The sequence below is a fragment of the Boleophthalmus pectinirostris genome, unplaced genomic scaffold (assembly GCF_026225935.1).
Source record: "Boleophthalmus pectinirostris isolate CB_2022bp ecotype Guang Dong unplaced genomic scaffold, ASM2622593v1 HiC_scaffold_3, whole genome shotgun sequence".
Taxonomy (NCBI): Eukaryota; Metazoa; Chordata; class Actinopteri; order Gobiiformes; family Gobiidae; genus Boleophthalmus; species Boleophthalmus pectinirostris.
Window position 1 is genome coordinate 27,736,062 of NW_026571299.1, and position 17,818 is coordinate 27,753,879.

Below are 17,818 nucleotides of genomic sequence, written 5' to 3' on the forward strand. Positions count from 1 at the left end.
ATAATGTTGTTACCTCATCACAAACAGTAACTCTGCCAGTAGCTCTCCACCCCCGTCCAAGTAGCTCGCCAAGGGAAGCCCCAATTTGTGCCCAACTTTGTGTACTAATAAATGGACAGTGGTTTGTGTTTTATTGGCGTCTAACTGTGCCCAAAGGCTCGTCCTCTTTCTTATAATCGTCTCAATTTCTTGCGGACGCTAAAATGAGTAGCTCTCTGGCATTTTTGTTTCGTAAAGGTAACTCACGGCAGGAAAAAGGTTGGAGAATCCTGCACTATACCATCCTAGACACTGTTTGTATCATGTTAATGGTCCTATATTAGGCAAAACTGACTCTTGTGAGCTTTAGGTTACGTTTACACTGAAACAAATCACTTTATCACCATATTACCATATTGGAAATGATTTGCATCCAAACACATTGTTTCTGTGTCCGCAAGTCTTCCCTGTCCACACAGATTTGAGCATATTTGTTTACGTTTTACAGAAACAAAACTTAAAACCACATGGCTAATTTGCATAAACTAAGAGCTCAAAAAACAGCTCGCTCAGCTTCTGTCAGGTCAGCTTCTGTCAGACTTAAAAAGGACATGACTCAGTGGAATATATGTGTTCTTTCTGTGACAGAGGGGTGTTCTGCTGATGTTGAGTCTGTTCTGTGCAAATAGTTCTATCTCCGCTGTTTCCCGTTTGTCTCTGTTTTTCTTAAGCTGTTTTCCACATTAGCGTCACATGACCGATGTCACGAATCCTTCGAATCAGGAAGGAGCAAGTTACATTGACGTGGTCCAATAAGGATGACGACTAGAGCTCCTATGTCAGCGTATCAACGTTTTCAGGCGTCCACACAGTGCCGCCTCTGGAGCTGTTTTCCATCGGATTAGTGTGGACGAACACTGCATCTGCAATGAAAATGACTCAGATACATACTAGTGTGGAAGGAGCCTTAAGTCACGTTAGAATGTTGTTACCTCTAGGGATGCACTGATATTGAAAACAGTATCAAATATTGGGCATCGGTTCCATGATATTGGTTAAGCCCAGTCTGGCTTTTAATGGATGTAATAAGATTATTTTGGAGTAAATATTTTAACTTTTCATACAAAGCTGTTCAGTAGTTATTAACAACCTTACATTAGATGGTTTGAATAGGCCCGACAATAATTACTATACCAACTTATCATTCAATATATTAAAGAGTATTGTTATTTTTATGTAGGATTTGAGCTTTAGAGGGTAAAATAAATAACTTCTATAACTAATTATTATTGTTTCATTCTATATTTGTTGCAGCTCATGGCTTTTAAAGAATATATTACAGTTATGTAACATCACTGGATCTCTTGTGTGATAAATTAACCGTGTTTTAAGGAAATCATTATCAGTATTGTTACGAGTATCGTTATCGGAACTGAAAAAGCTGGATCGCTGCATCCCTAGTTCTCAAAAACAGACCTGGAGTTGTGTTTTGTTTCACTAATCCTGCTTTATTAGGCTGTCTGTGCACCCTCTGATGTGCAGTTTTAAGTTAACTGTTACCTTTTACCTTTTGTTTAGCAGACATTGGTGATCCCAGAGCTGAAATTAACCCAGTGGTTCTAATCTTACGTTAATGAACAGGGAAATCAGTCAGAAAAGTGCTAAAGTGTGTTCAGATATTGCAGTATTATTGAATAGACTGTAAAATAAACCATTACATTCAGTTTTTCTACTTTTACTTTTTCATACTTGACTTCTTAATCTTGCAAATCTTAATCTTGGAGAGGGAGTGAGGAGGGGCAGAGGGAGGAGAGACGGGGCGAGGGAGGGTGAAGGGGGGGCAAAGGGTAACAAGGCCTCGCTTTGAGCCTGCCCCACACCCACTCGTCACAACACTAAAGCATGCAGCTCTGTGTACACACCCACACACACCGCACACACCACACACACATACACACACCTATGGACGCAAGGCTCAAGGACGGAGACATTTCAAAGTGTACAGCCCCGAAAGAAGTCCAGTACCATCTCACTTTGTAATCCAGCTGCAATATTGCCAAATTATTAAGAAACAGAAGACAATTTTATGCATTTTTAACCAGACATACTTCTACATTTGTCTTGTTTTGTTGTTCTGTCATTCTGTCCTTGTAAACTCTGCTACATTTGACCAAATATTTCTACTTTTTCTAAGCCTAGTTTACATTATTATAAGTTAAAGATGCACTACGTAACTTTTCTAATGGATGGTAGTGCATGTTAGAATGCCATAACTCCTCGAAAACAGAGCTGGAGTTGTGTTTTGTTTCATTCACTTATGTTTGAGTAATTCTTATTATCAGTCTGTCTACATCTCCAAAGCGCAAAATGCTCTGTTTCACCTTGTGATGTCATGAGGTGGTAGTTTTCAAGTTAACAGCTACCTTTTGTTGAGTAAAGATTGACAAAAAAAGATGTAAACACTTAATTCCTAATGATTATTCGGAATTAAACTTATTCAAAACTAAATTTAAATCCAAATTAAGTGGATGGTTTATTCCAATTTTAAAGCCAAATTTTTTTTTATTTTGTGATCATGTATCATCATGTTTAATCCTCTTAAAAATAATTGCGGTCGTTCAGTGCATGCTCACTGGGTCGCCCTTCTGACATGATGACGCATTGCAAATTGGTGAAAAAAGTTTGTACCATGTTTGTGTTGGGGTCAGCTCGATATCTCCCATATCTCTGTTTCACGGTGCCTGTGTTTCCCGGGGAAACAGCGGGACCTCCAGTTGCGAAAGGTACTGATATTTCCTGTTAACACTGCGAGCCGTCCTCATCCCAAGTTATCATCATGAACTCATAAAAAAGAACGCCCCATACCGCGCAGCCCATCCTCGGTCTTCGTGCTGTTCTCTGCGTGCATTGGTGTCCTGTGATAGGTCCAGAGGCTCCATCCTCCAGACAGGGGCGAGCAAGACCTTTGCGCAATGGACTGGGTCCGAGTGGTTCCGTGCCCACCTCTGCACACGGGATCCATGCAGCGAAAGTGAGAATACGCTGCGGTCTACAGGTTTGGGCAGGTTAGTCTGGTCCTCTGTGCTCGAGGACTGCGGCTGGTATTGAGGTTTTGCAAAACATCCAGACAGAAGCACGAATCCCATTTGGTTGGTTATATGTTGTTCTGAGTGATCCGTACTCCGTGCAGGTGGTTCTTCCCGGGGAAAGCGCTTCTCAGGTACCACTCCCCACTCCAGATCATGTAAGACTGACCTGAACCAGAGCTGTTCCCCGCTGGTTCAGGAGTCTGAGTTTGGATCATTTAAACTCATCCAAATGATTCTAGTGAAGGCGGGTGGAGTTTAAAAACACAATAGAGCACTTCCTGTATTACCACATGACATCACAAGGTGGAACAGAGTGTTTGAGAGAAGAACTCAGCCTAAATGCGCAGGGTTTGTGCTTTAAACATGCGTGAATGAAACAAAACACAACTCCAGGCCTGTTTGTGATGAGGATACCACATTACAACATAAATCAGAAGACAGAGTAATACAGGCCCTTTAAATCCGGGCCCCTGTACTCCTTCTACTGTGATTTACGTGTATGATCTCGTCTCCGTCATTGTGTCCTGTAGAGCAGATCTGACAGTTGAAAGATGGCTGCCGTGTGCTGTGTGTGTCACTGAGGCATGAACGCACTGGTCTGTGTGTGTTTGTGTAGCAGCTCAAAGCACATGTTATACACACATCTGGGACCAGGCGTTCTCAGGTCACTCTCTCACGGATCTCCTCTGGATTCAGGTTTTGAATACGATTTTGTTTGTCAATTTTCTGAAAAACAATATTTACGAACAATTTTTATTCAGAAAATGTCAGGTAATATGTGATGTTAAATTAAAGGGGCCATGTTACGATATTTTCTGATCTTTGTTATAATGTATTTCCTTGTTACAAACAGACCTGGAGTGTGTTTTATTTTGTTCGCACATGTTTAACACACATACCTGCATATTTACACTGAGTTCTTCTCTCAAACACTCTGTTCCACCTTGTGATGTCATGTGGTAATACAGGAAGTGCTCTATTGTGTTTGTAAACTCTACACACTTTCACTAGAATCATCTGGATGATTTTAGACCTGGAATTGTCCATCTTTACTGAACAAATGGCAGCTGTTAACTTGAAAACTACCAATATATGACATCACAAGGTGGAACAGCGCATTTTGAGCTTTGGAGATGTAGACAGACTAATAATAAAGAGTTACTCAAACATGTGTGAATGAAACAAAACATAACTCCATGTATGTTTTTCATGAAGGAGCTACATACTCATGAGGGTCATTTTTATGTAAAATAGGAGCTTTAAATCAGAATCTGAATTACTTTTATTCATCCTCAAGAGTCAAAAGAGAAAAGAGTTATCAAAAATAAAGTTGAGATAGTTTGAATAAAATATAAAAATAAAATATCAATAGCTTAACGAAAATAAGTATAGTACGTCTATATCAACTGAACCCCTGTGAAATAAAATAAACGTACATTTTAACTGCACAACTTTTCTGATCAAGGGTCTGCTGTTTTATTAAAAGTTTATATTTATTCAGTTATGTTTTATTTCTCAAAACAGCAGTAAAAACATATATTATTACTGTGAATGGGTCTTCTTCTCCATAGAGCTGACCTGTAACCTGGCCTGTTGTGTGGCCTGCTTGTCGCCATGGAGATATAGTTAGTAAATGTCTTCCTGGTGAACATTACATGGAATTGTGCTGGTAGCAGGCTGTCTACAATGCAATAATAAAATAAATGACAAAAATATATTAACCTCATAAGACATGTACATCTTTATTTACAGTAACAGTGTTGGGCAAGTTACTTCAAAACTGTAATGTGTTATTTATCACTTGTTACTGTCTTTTCAGAGTAATTTGTTACATTAAAATATTACTGCATTTAAAATATAAGACATTACACGACTACTGAAGTACTTTAAGTTACTCTCACCAAAACAACTGTGTGAAGATGCTGAACTTTGCACTATATATGGACTAAATTATGACTGAACCGAAGTTAGGTCTAAACCAGGATTGAACCAGGACTGAAACAAAGACTAAACCACAACTGAACCAGGACTAAACCAGGAGGACTAAACTAGGACTAAACCAGGACTAAACCAGGACTGAACCAAGACTAAACCAGGACTAAACCAGGACTTAGCCAGGACTGAACCAGGACTGAATCAAGACTAAACCAGGACTAAGCCAGGACTAAACCAGGACTGAACCAAGACTAAACCAGGACTGAACCAGGACTAAACCAGGACTAAACTAGGACTGAACCAGGACTAAACTAGGACTGAACCGAGAACTGAACCAGGACTAAACCAGGTCTAAACCAGGACTGAACCAGAGCTAAACCAGGACTAAACCAGATCTAAACCAGGACTGAACCAGGAGGACTGAACCAGAACTGAACCAGGACTAAACCAGGTCTAAACCAGGACTAATCTTGGACTAGGACTACCTGACGGTCTACGCGGGTGCATCTCCGGGCCCGTCTCCACATTCAGAACCGTAACTATGGCGTCCGACTGCTGCTGATATCGCCGTGATTTTAGAGAATTTGTATGAAGAAAAACACAAAACCCACCACTTCAATCCAGGTTAAAAAAGCATTGTGACGCACGGTACTGACATTTGTACCGAGTAAAATATTTAAAAAAATTTCTCTGTAATGCTGTAACATTACTGCGTTACAGCAAAAAGCAACGCATTACAGTAATTTGTTACTTTTATAACTCGTGAATCACAATACTGTACGGTAAAACTGTAAAAATTACGTACAGCGCCTTCAAATATGAACTTAGTGAGAAGTGTGCCATATATTTATAGCACATTAAACTGCTTTTACTTTTATCCACACAGTTTTTCCTGTATGTCGCCCCAGCCCGCTCCGAGTACCGCTGGGTGTTTACTGTCCCGTCTCCTTCAGATTCTGAGGTCGGCTGTTCCTCTTTTAGATTCACACAGATTTAAATAAATTCTCAACGATTCAAAGTATTTTTACAACAGATCTGAGCGAGCGGAGAAGGAGCTGGAGATTTTTTTTTTCTCCGGTTCACAAACATTTCTCAAACGTCTGCTGCTGGTTTCAGGTCATTTGCAGCTCATGCCAACAAAGCACACTTAAAGGGCTCGTATTACGCTGAATTGACTCTTGTGAGCTTTAAGTCATGTCAGAATGTTGTTTCTTCATCAAAAACATACCTGGAGTTGCGTTTTAGTTCGTTCACACCCGTTTGAGTAATCCTGCTTAGTCTGTGTTTTCAATTTAACTGTTACCTTTTAACTTTTGTTCAGTAGAGATTGGCAATTCCAGGGCTGAAATGATCCAAATAAGTGAAGGTGTATGGATTTTGAAGCACTTCCTGTATCACCACATGACATCACAAGGTGGAACAGAGTGTTTTCTGTTTGAGAGAAGAACTCACCTTAAATATGCAGGTTTGTGTGTTAAAAATGAGTGAATGAAACAAAACACAACTCCAGGTCTGTTTATGATGAGGAAACATTATAACTAGTGCAGTAGTAGTAGAGTGAACCAGGACTGAACCAGGTCTGAACCAGGACTAAACCAGGACTGAAGCAGGACTGAACCAGGACTGAACCAGGATTGAACCAGGACTAAACCAGGACTAAACTAGGACTGAACCGGGATTGAACCAGGACTAAACCAGGACTGAACCAGGTCTGAACCAGGACTAAACCAGGACTGAAGCAGGACTGAACCAGGACTGAACCGGGATTGAACCAGTACTAAACCAGGACTAAACTAGGACTGAACCGGGATTGAACCAGGACTAAACCAGGACTGAACCAGAACTAAACCAGGTCTGAACCAGAACTGCACCACGACTAAACCAGGACTGAACCAGGACTGAACCAGGACTGAACCGGGATTGAACCAGTACTAAACCAGGACTAAACCAGGACTGAACCAGGACTGAACCGGGATTGAACCGGGATTGAACCAGTACTAAACCAGGACTAAACTAGGACTGAACCAGGATTAAACTAGGACTGAACCAGGACTGAACCAGGATTGAACCAGGACTGAACCAGGACTGAACCAGGACTAAACTACAAATGAATGAGGAGGACTAAACCAGGACTAAAACAAGACTGAACCAGGACTGAACCGGGATTGAACCAGTGCTAAACCAGGACTAAACTAGGACTGAACCAGGACTGAACCAGGACTAAACTAGGACTGAACCAGGATTGAACTAGGACTGAACCAGGACTAAACTACAAATGAATGAGTAGGACTAAACCAGGACTAAAACAAGACTGAAACAGGATTGAACAAGGAGGACTAAACCAGGACAAAAGAGGACTAAAACTGTACTAAACCAGGACTTAACCAGAACTAAAACAGAACTAAACCAGGACTAAACCAGGTCTAAATCAGGACTAAGCCAAATCTAAACCAGGACTAAGCCAGAACTGAACCAGGACTTGTCAGACGGGCCTGGAGGTTCGCCCCGTAGACCATCAGGTTACCGCAGTAGAAAGGACAGGGTGCCGCAATTAGGTTAGGTTTAGGACTGAATGATTTTGGCAAAATATCGAAGTGCAATTTTTCTGATAAACAGTGAAATTATGATAAAATTACAATTTATGTTTTAGTATTAACATTTGAGAGAAGACTACATTCTGAACACATAAACTATAGTACAAGAGTCAGTGAGTTTCAGAACATGTTTGTAAAAGTCTAAACTTAAACTTAAACTTTAATATCACACTTGATTTTGGGGTTAAACAGGAACATTTTAAACACTCCACTTGTGAACATTATTAGTTTTATAGCATCAAACTGATTATAGTGTTACTGTTTTGTAGTAGTAGTACTATTATGTGCAATAAAAGTTTTAGGTATACTTATATGCTCGCACAAATTCCGCATCAAAACTGGAACTATAGAAACTAAACCAGGACCAGACCAGGGTCAGACCAGGACAGCTCTGTACGGCAAATCTTGCACCTTCCTGTCACATATTTTCCCTCAAAATTTTCACAATTTTTTCACAAAATTTTTGTATTATTGTATTGTGTAGTACTTTAACTATCCTCCTGTCACTCTGTCTCTCTAATGTATACTATTTTAACTTGCAAAATCTACTCTTCCTCTAACTTAGGGGTTACTGAACTTATAACCAAACTTATAACTTATAAACCATAAAACTCTGAACTAGAGACAGACCGATATTTAGGTTTTCCGATATATCAGGCCGACTTTATGGTGTATCGGCTATCGACCTTAAATCTCCAGTTTTGGTTGATCTGCTAAAAAATCTGCTTAAAAAAATACACACAAAGCTTCATTTGAACACTTTAATATGAAGAGAAAACGTGACACACAGTTTGTGGTGAAAAAATAAATAAATAAAAAGAGCTTGGGGTGAGTTTGTAAGAAATTTAAACGAGATAATTTGAGGAAAACCATGAAAATCTGCACTACATATCGGTTCTAAAATACTGGCAGACCTTATCGGTGCTTGATTTCAGCGGATTCTAAATAATCTGTATCGACATCGAGCATATAAAAAAAACAATCAATCTGTCCTCTGGTTTAATAATGTCAGTTTGTGTAGTTGTTTGTGTTATTTGACTTAATTTACAGAGATTGGGACTTGCAAGACTCGACTTGGACTTGACTTGGACTTATGGGCCAGTGGCTCAAGACTCGAATTGGACTTGACTTGGATTTATTGGCCAGTGACTTGGGACTTGACTTGGACATGACTTGGATTTATGGGCCAATGACTCAAGACTTGACTTGGACTTATGGGCCTGTGACTCAAGACTTGACTTGGACTCGACTTGGACTTATGGGCCAGTGACTCAAGACTTGACTTGGACTTGACTTGGACTCATGGGCCAATGACTCAAGACTTGACTTGGACTTATGGGCCAGTGACTCAAGACTTGACTTGGACTTATGGGCCAGTGACTCAAGACTTGACTTGGACTTATGGGCCAGTGACTCAAGACTTGACTTGGACTCGACTTGGACTTATGGGCCAGTGACTCAAGACTCGACTTGGACTTGACTTGGATTTATTGGCCAGTGACTTGGAACTTGACTTGGACATGACTTGGACTTATGGGCCAGTGGCTCAAGACTTGACTTGGACTTGAGTTGGATTTATGGGCCTGTGACTCAGGACTCGACTTGGACTTGACTTGGACTTATAGGCCAATGACTCAAGACTTGACTTGGACTTATGGGCCAGTGACTCAAGACTCGACTTGGACTCGACTTGGACTTATGGACCAGTGAGTCAAGACTCGACTTGGACTTGACTTGGACTCATGGGCCAATGACTCAAGACTTGACTTGGACTTATGGGCCAGTGACTCAAGACTTGACTTGGACTTATGGGCCAGTGACTCAAGACTCGACTTGGACTTATGGGCCAGTGACTCAAGACTCGACTTGGACTCGACTTGGACTTATGGGCCAGTGTCTCGGGACTCGACTTGGACTCGACTTGGACTTATGGGCCAGTGACTCAAGACTCGACTTGGACTCGACTTGGACTTATGAGCCAAAGACTCGGGACATGACTTGGACTTGAGGTCAAAGACTTGAGACTTACTTGAGACTTGCAAAACAACGACTTGGTCCCATCTCTCCTAATTTCACACAAATATACAGTTTTCAATTATAAAAACTGAAAAAATAGAGTGTCATGACCTGAGTTTAGTGCCTCGTGACCCGGTAACCGTCGCTTGACTGGCGCTCAGTGCTTCTGACAAATCCCCTTTCCTGGATCTTTGATTCTGCACACTGGAGCTTATGTCTTGGTGTTGTAGTGTGCCGCTCACAGGCAGGGCTGCCATGTTTCCTGTGCTGCGGGGCATCTGACACAAAGCTACAGTATTAAAGTCCCATTAGGCCTGTTGTACCACACTCAGCCTTTAATGAGCTCCTCCATTCTCTCCATAATCTACAAGTCTGGACTCCATCCAACCTGCTCCCTCTTTCACTCCTTATCTCCTCTCTCTCTTTCTTTCTCACGCTACTGCCCCCCTTCTCTCTCTCTTCTCTTTGTCTCCTTTCTATATCCTCCTCTCTCTCACTTGTTCTCGCTCTGTCTCTTACTTTCTCTTCCATCTCTGTCCCTCTCTTCTTCTTTCTTTCTGTCTCCTCTCCTTGTCTCTCTTTCCTTCTCTTCCCCCCTGTCGCTCCCTAGCTGCTCAATTTGTTGCCCTCTTATCTCACTCTCTTTCTCTCTATCTCCCCCTCCCTCTCCCCTCTCCTCTCCTCTCTCACTCTCTCTCTCTCTGCTTCCTGCTTCTCCTCTCTTTCTCTCACCCTCTCTCCATCTTCTTCCTGCCTCGTTTCTTCTTTCTCTTTCTCCTTCCCTTCTCCATGTCCCCTGTCTCTCTCTCTCTCTCTTTCACCCTCTCTACATCCTCACCCTGCTTCTTCTCTCTCTCTTTCCCTCCTCTCCCTCCCCTCTCTCTCATCCTCTCTCCCTCCCACTCCGCTCTCGTTCTTTCTCTCACCCTTTCTCCCTGCTCTCTCTCTCACCCTCTTTCCATCCTCCCCCTGCCTCCTGTTTCTTCTCTCTCTCCCTCCTTTCTTTCTATCCTCTCTCTCTCTCTCTCTCACACACACACACACCCTCTCTCCCTCCCTTCTCCATGTCCTCTCTCTCTCTTTCTTTTTCTCACCCCTTCTCCATCCTCTCCCTGCTTCTTCTCTCTCTCTTTCCCTCCTCTTCCTATCCTCTCTCTCACCCTCTCTCCCTCACTCTCCCCTCTCTTTCTTTCTTTCTTTCTTTCTTTCTCTCACCCTCTCTCCATCCTCTCACTGTCTCCTGTTTCTTCTTCTCGCTCTCTCTCGCTCCCTCCCTTCTCCATGTTCTCTCTCTCTTTCACCCTCTCTCCATCTTCTCCCTGCTTCTTCTTCTCTCTCTTTCCCTCCTCTCCTTATTCTCTCTCTCACCCTCTCTCCCTCCTTCCTCCCTCTGCACCGTCTTTCTATTTCTCACCCTTTCTTCCTCCTCTCTCTCTCTCTGTCACCCTCTCTCCATCCTCTCCCTGCCTCCTCCCTCTCTTCTGCCTCTCTCATCCTCTCTCACTCCTTTCTCTCTGTCCTGTCTCTCTCTCTCTCTCTCTCACCCTTCCCCTGCCCTTCTCTATCTCCCCTCTCTCTCTTTCTCTCACTCTCCACTGTTCCACCCTTTCTCCCTCCTCTTCCTCCCTTCTACCTCCTCTCTCTCACCCTCTCTCTCCTCTTCTTCTCCTCTCTCTCACCCTTTCTCTCTCCTCTTCCTCTCCTCTCACCCTTTCTCTCTCCTCTTCTTCTCCCTCCTCTCTCACCCTTTCTCCCTCCCTTCTCCATCTCCCCTCTCTCTCTTTCTCTCCCCCTCCCATTCCCTCTCTCTCTCCTTTCTCACACCTTCTCTCCCTCCCTTCTACCTTTCCTCCCTCTCACCCTTTCTCCCTCCTCTCTCTTTCTTTCTCTCTATCTCCTCTCACTTCTTTCTCCTCTCTCTCTCCACTTCTTCATCCTTTCTTCCGTGCTCGTGTGTTGTTGTTGTTGTTGTTTGTGTTGTTTAAACTCTTCTTCTTCTTCTTCTTCTTCAGTAGTTCAGATGAAGCTCTCTGTTCTTGTGTGTGGAGTTTGGCTCTTGGTCTGGTCTTTGGTCTCTGGTCAGATTCTCAGAGTGTTTCTCAGTGTGTTTTATATTAGTTCCACTCATTACTGTTGGCCTCTGGGTTACTACTGCAAAGTACTACTGCAGAGGTGAACAAATACTCACTCTCTTTACTCGAGTTTGATAAGGCTGGAAGTTAAAGGGCCCATGACACTGTTTTATGATCTGGAGTTGTGTTTTGTTTCATTCACACATGTTTAACACACAAACCCTGCAGATACAGGACAAAAAAAACAAACACTCTGGTCCACTTTGTGATGTCATGTGGTGATACAGGATTTCAACTTGTGTGACAAAATGGACCTTTGTCTCATTTAAAACTAACATTAATTTGTTTACTTTCACACATTAGTTCATTTGTTATCATATCCTCCTAACACTTTGACATATAATTCTGGTTGTTGTTTTATTAAATTATCACCAAACACATTGTGACTTTAAATATACTTTATTTGTCAATCCATTTCAGTTACATCATACATCCACCTACAGTACGTACCTGTTCGTCCACGTGGTCTCGAGGCAAAAGAGGGGACGTGCTCGAGGACGGACATATTTATAGTCTCTGGGGAAGTTCTGGGCCACGCCACAGTTCCTTTTTGTTTCATTGTTTTTGTGTATTCAGGTTCATTATTTTAGTCTTTAGTTTATGTTTATGACTTAGGCCCATGTAAAGGAACAGTCTGGAATTTTGGACATAGGGCCTCATTTCCTAGTGAGCCAGAATGTTGGAGACGTGTGGAGACACTTTTATAAATATTCCCTCCAGTCCTTGTATTTGCAGAGGTCGCTGGTGCTAGGCTAGTGCATGTCAATGGCCATAGTTAGCCGGCCACAAAAAACAGTCTTACCCACACCACAAAACACCTGAAGCAAAACTATTATTACGCCAGACTGTCCATGTGAATGTCTGTGTTGATAAAATAATGTTTGAAATAAAACTAACCTTGCATCGCATGAATCGTTGAATGTTGAGGGACTATTTTCTCATATATCAGTCCGCCACTCAGAAAGAACAACTCATTGCTGCTGCTCAGACATAAATCCTTCAAATGCAATGTTGGTTTTACTTCTAAAATTATTCTATCAACACAGACATTTACATCAACAGTCTGGTGTAATAATAGATTTGCTTCGGTGTTTTTGTGGAGTGGGTAGTGGGTGGGAAATGATACTTACCTGATACTTACTTAAGCAGTCTGTTTTTGTCAATCAGGGAAAAAGAGACTTGTGTGCAGTGGGTGTACAGTGTTGTTGCTTTTGATTTAATTTAAGTAACTTATTTTCTGTTTGTTTGAACAGTTTATTTGTAATTAATTTACTTTACGTTACATCAGGAGTCTATTTTAATAAATTGTCTGGTCAAAGACACTTTTGTTTTTAGTCTGCCTCCTACTTTGACCACGTTGGGCCAGCTTCCCCACAGTCTGGAATTGCCAATCTCTACAAAACAAAAGACAAAAAGGAGCTGTTAACTTGAAAACTACTGCTTCATGACATCACAAGGTGGAACAGAGCATTTTAAGCTTTGGAAATATAGACAGACTGATAATAAAGAGTTACTGAAACATGTGTGAATGAAACAAAAACCCAACTCCAGGTCTGTTTTTGAGGAGATAACAATATATATAACATGACTTGTGTAATATTGGACCTTTAAGAAAATGAATCTTCTACATTTGACACATTTTCTTGGTTATTCAATTTTATCACAAGTCATATAGTGTTGTCTTAAATAGATAAATAAATTAAATTAAACACCCTTGGGTGTTTTTTTTTTTTTTTTGTTTCAGTTTTTTTGATTCAGTTGCTTAAATTCATGTGTAATAATAGTGATATATATTAACAGTAATAATAGTGCTGTTTACTGGTGTAGTGTGTGTACAGAAGTGAAGCAGCCCCCAGTGCCCTGACTCTGTGAAACTGTCATAAAACTCACTGTGTGCATGTGTGTATGAGTGTGTGTCTGTGTGCATGTGTGTCTGTGCATGTGTGTGTGTGTGTGTGTGTGTGTGTGTGTGTGCATGTGTGTGTGTGTGTGTGTGTGTGTGTGTATGTGCATGTGTGTCTGTGCGTGCATGTATGCATGTGTGTGTGTGTGTGTTTGTGTGTGTGTGCGTGTGTGTGTGTGTGTGTGTAGTGAGGATGTAGAGGAATGTGGTGCAGGTTTACGACTGCTGCAGGTACAACTTCACCTCACACTTTAAACAGAAACAGAAACACCAGCACCAGGTTAGGTAATCCTCTCTCTCTCTCTCTCTCTTTCCGCTTCCTGCCACTCTGCTTCTCCCTCTCTCTCTCTTCCATCTCCCCTTTGCTGTCCCTCTCTTTTTCTCTTTCTGTCTCTAACTCTCCTTGTTGCAATTTATCCACTCTTCTTTTCTCATCTCCCTCTCTTCACCTCGATCTCATCTTTCCCTCTCTTTGCGTGTTTCTACCTCTCCTGCGCTCTTTCATCTTTCTATTTCTCTCTCTCCCTCATCCCCTGTTTCCTTCTCTTTCTCTCTTCTTTCATTCTCTCTTTACGACTCCTGCAGGTACAAATTTCATAAAAAGGGTTCACTTAATCGGGAAAACAAGTGTAGATTTTTTCTTTTTCTTTTTTTTCTTTGCAAAATCTTAAATATAATGATTAATTGTGATAAATCTAACCTGTCAGAAGAAGTTTAAATCAAACTTCAAGCAGAGGAAGGAATCCGTGTATCATTCGTTCATTCGTTTTTCAAAATAAAACCAAAAATAAGAAAACGAAAATGCAACTATTTTCTTCATTATTTGTCTCCAAAACCAAAATGAAAAAAAAAACAAAAAAAAAAACAGATCACTTTTTTTTAAAAACGGATAACCATCCTTTCCCGTTGCCGAACTTTTGCATCACATACGGTCTGAACCAGGACTAAAATAGGACTAAACCAGGACAAAACTGTTTTCAGTCCCGGTCATATCCCGATTTGGTCCCGGTCCTGTTCGAGATCTCAGTCCCGGTCTCAGTCCTGGTCTCAGTTCTGGTCTCAGTCCTGGTCTCAGTTCTGGTCTCAGTTCTGGTCTCAGTTCTGGTCTGATCCCAGTCTGGTCCTGGTCCTGTTCTAGGGCTCAAGTCTGGTCTCAGTATTGCTTTCAGTTCTGGTCTGGTCCCGGTCTCAGTCCCAGTCTCAGTCCCGGTCCTGTTCCAGGCCTCAGTCCTGGTCTCAGTTCTGATCTGGTCCTGGTCCTGGTCCTGGACTCAGTCCCGGTCTGGTTCCGATCTGGTCCTGGACTTGGGTTAGTCCTGTTTTAGTCCTGGTTCAGTCCGGTCCATATGTGACCCATAAGTTCAGCATCGCAGTTTAAGTCACAGAAACGGGAAACGGCCATTATCCATTTTTTGCATTATTCATTTAAACACAAAATCGAAAAATGAAAAAAACGAATCATTATCCGTTTTTTCATTTTGTTTTTGGAGACAAATAATGAAAACTTTTTTTTTTTCATTTTCTTATTTTTGGTTTTACTTTGAAAAACAAATGAACGAATGTTACACAGTTTGGGAGGGCACCTGATTTATCTGTCAAACACGAGGAATATAGCTGTAATTTAGTTTTTTAATACGTTTAAATTTGTTTTTGTCACATATATATTGAATGAAGCAGCTCTTAAGACCTCTCGTTGCTGTCTGCGTCTGAGTATAAGTGCTTTTACCATTCATGAATCCAAGAAATAAGGCCGGTGCGCTGTTAGTATGCTAGTTGTTTTTAGCATTAACTCCGCTGTGGCCCTGCGGTGAATAATTAGGATGCTAAAATACCTCCCGAGCCTCTCCTTTTTCTTCTCTTCTCCTCCTCTCCTGACTCTATCTTCTCATCTCGTCCGCTCTCCCTCTCTCCTTCCTCTCCTTCTCTCTAATGACTCTGTGAGCTCGGCGGGTTTGGCGGTTGGGAGCGGATGCCAGCTCGTGATTGGTCGTGAGTCCTGAGAACGGGACAGGAGCTGCGAGGAGATTTAGCCACTGCAGCTATTACAGAAGAGAAAACACATGGGCTTTTAACTCATCGTGCTCCAACGTGAACTCGGATGAACTTTGAGACAAGATACACTTTCTTTCTTTTGGGGAGTTTATAGTTGATTTAATTTCAATTTTAGGATTCAGTTCAAAGTTCATATTTTAAACACAGAAGAATTGACGGATCGAAACTGTTGTTGGCGATGTGCTTCTCTTCAGTGACACGGAGTTCATTAACAATTTTCACCTACTTCAGAGCAGAATAGTGACATTTGTGGCTTGTTGATAACGTGTAGGTGGATGAATGCGCTTTGGCCGTTCAGACTGAAGTCCCATGTCAAAAGATCAGATATGTATCGGTTTTAGGAGCACAAATTGAAGTGTCCTGGGTCATATTTGAAAAAATCAGATCTGTGTCGTTCAGACTGTCATTTTGGCCCCTATGTGACCTGTATCTGATCTTTTAATGACTAGACCGGGACTAAACCAGGACTAGACTGGGACTAGACGGGACTAAACAAGGACTAGACCAGGACTAGACCGGGACTAAACCAAATAAACATTAGGAATGAAGTGTTTACATGGTCTTTTTTAAAGCGGAATGAATTTTTATTGTAAATTAAGGCATTTTTAATCTGATTTAAAGCTCTCATTTCAACGTGGCAGTCGTGTGGTTCTAGGCTGGATGAATAGGGTCGATTCTCATGCAGAAAATATCTATCGTCAAAAGTTCTCCAAAAATGCATTGTTAGAGCAGTTGAAGCTGTGGTGAAGTAGAGATATAGACAGCCTGTGTATTCCAAGGTCAGATACTCTATATTCTTTAAACAGTAGCAGAAGAGTTTCAGTTTATTTTTACTCAAACTCACTGGCATCAGTATCAAATCGATCGTTGTGATATTACTCCTATTATTGAAAATTGTGATCCTAATGACAAGCCATGCACCTTAATTATTATTTAATCATTTAATTGCCCTCAGTCCACCCTCAGGAAGTCTGTTTGTGATGGTTTGGGCAGAGACATTCACACCAGTGTCCTCCTGGAGGTCATTCTGCATCGCACGGTTCCTCTGATCACCACTGTAGCCAAAGCAGCACTAGTGGAAACCAACCAAAAAAGACCAAGATGGAGAAACTTGAAATGACCTTCACATGTAAAAGCAGTCCTGTTTTAGGGGTTGTCTCACTGTTCACGCTCTAGTGCGCTGCTGTGAACTTCCACTGAAAGAGATGGCGTTCTTTTGTTCCTAAGACATTGTCCTGTCCATATTTGAATACATATCAATTTTTTCACATTGAGCTCTGATTTGTTATTAAAAGTGTTTGTTATACTTTTTGAGCAGTGTAATATCAATTATTACCTGATATGGGTGTAACAAACTTAGTGATATCACGATATCGTCGTAGTAGAATTGTCTCGATATCGTCACGGTCTTGTCACAGTGTCTTTAGGCAAAAATAAGAATTTTCAGTCTGCTCCTGTGGCGCACAGCACAGTAAACTACATGGACCACAATCCTTTACGGCCACGTCATCGGCCAGTGCACATGTTGTGGATGCACCAGCAGCTTTTAAGTCTGAGGTCTAGAAGCATTTTGGGTTTGTCGTGACACGAAACGAGAAAGGAAAAAAGGTGACGGACAAACAACAGACAGTGTGCACACACAATACACCGTGCAGTTCACCTCGGGAAATACTAGAGAAGTCACTTGATAATCCCACGTGCCGAAAACTTCCAAGAATGTGTTCAGAAAATCAAATTGGCACAAAAAACTATACGTGTTATCAGCGCTCAAAAAATAATGAAATACGTCTCAGAATATACAATGAGTGATTTGCATCCATTTTCCATGGTGGACGGCGTTGGGTTTAAACTACAGAGCCTCAGCAGTCTTAGAGTATCTCACTCACCACTGAAGAGTGACCCACAGTTTTATTACAGTTGTTTAGTTGTTACTTGAATTTTGCACTTCGACTTCAAAGGCTTTTCAAGCTGTTCAGAATATCATTGATATTAATATGATAATACATGTTGTACCAAACGATGCTCAAAGCATTTTATAATCTCACTCTTGATGTTATGGATAATATCATAATATCATGAGCTTCGCCACGATATCACTGTAAATATCGTACTGTGAGG

At 41.5% G+C, this 17,818-nt stretch overlaps 1 protein-coding gene across 1 annotated transcript in view; it reads left to right on the forward strand.

Moving 5' to 3' along the window:
• The first annotated feature begins 2,951 nt into the window (after window positions 1-2,951).
• mdfi (MyoD family inhibitor) overlaps window positions 2,952-17,818 on the forward strand; it is a 64,792-nt gene continuing 49,925 nt past the window's right edge. The window contains exons 1-2 of the mRNA XM_055160327.1: window positions 2,952-3,010; window positions 3,170-3,223. Of these exons, the coding sequence (XP_055016302.1) occupies window positions 2,952-3,010; window positions 3,170-3,223 (113 nt within the window). The remainder of the gene's footprint in view (window positions 3,011-3,169; window positions 3,224-17,818) is intronic.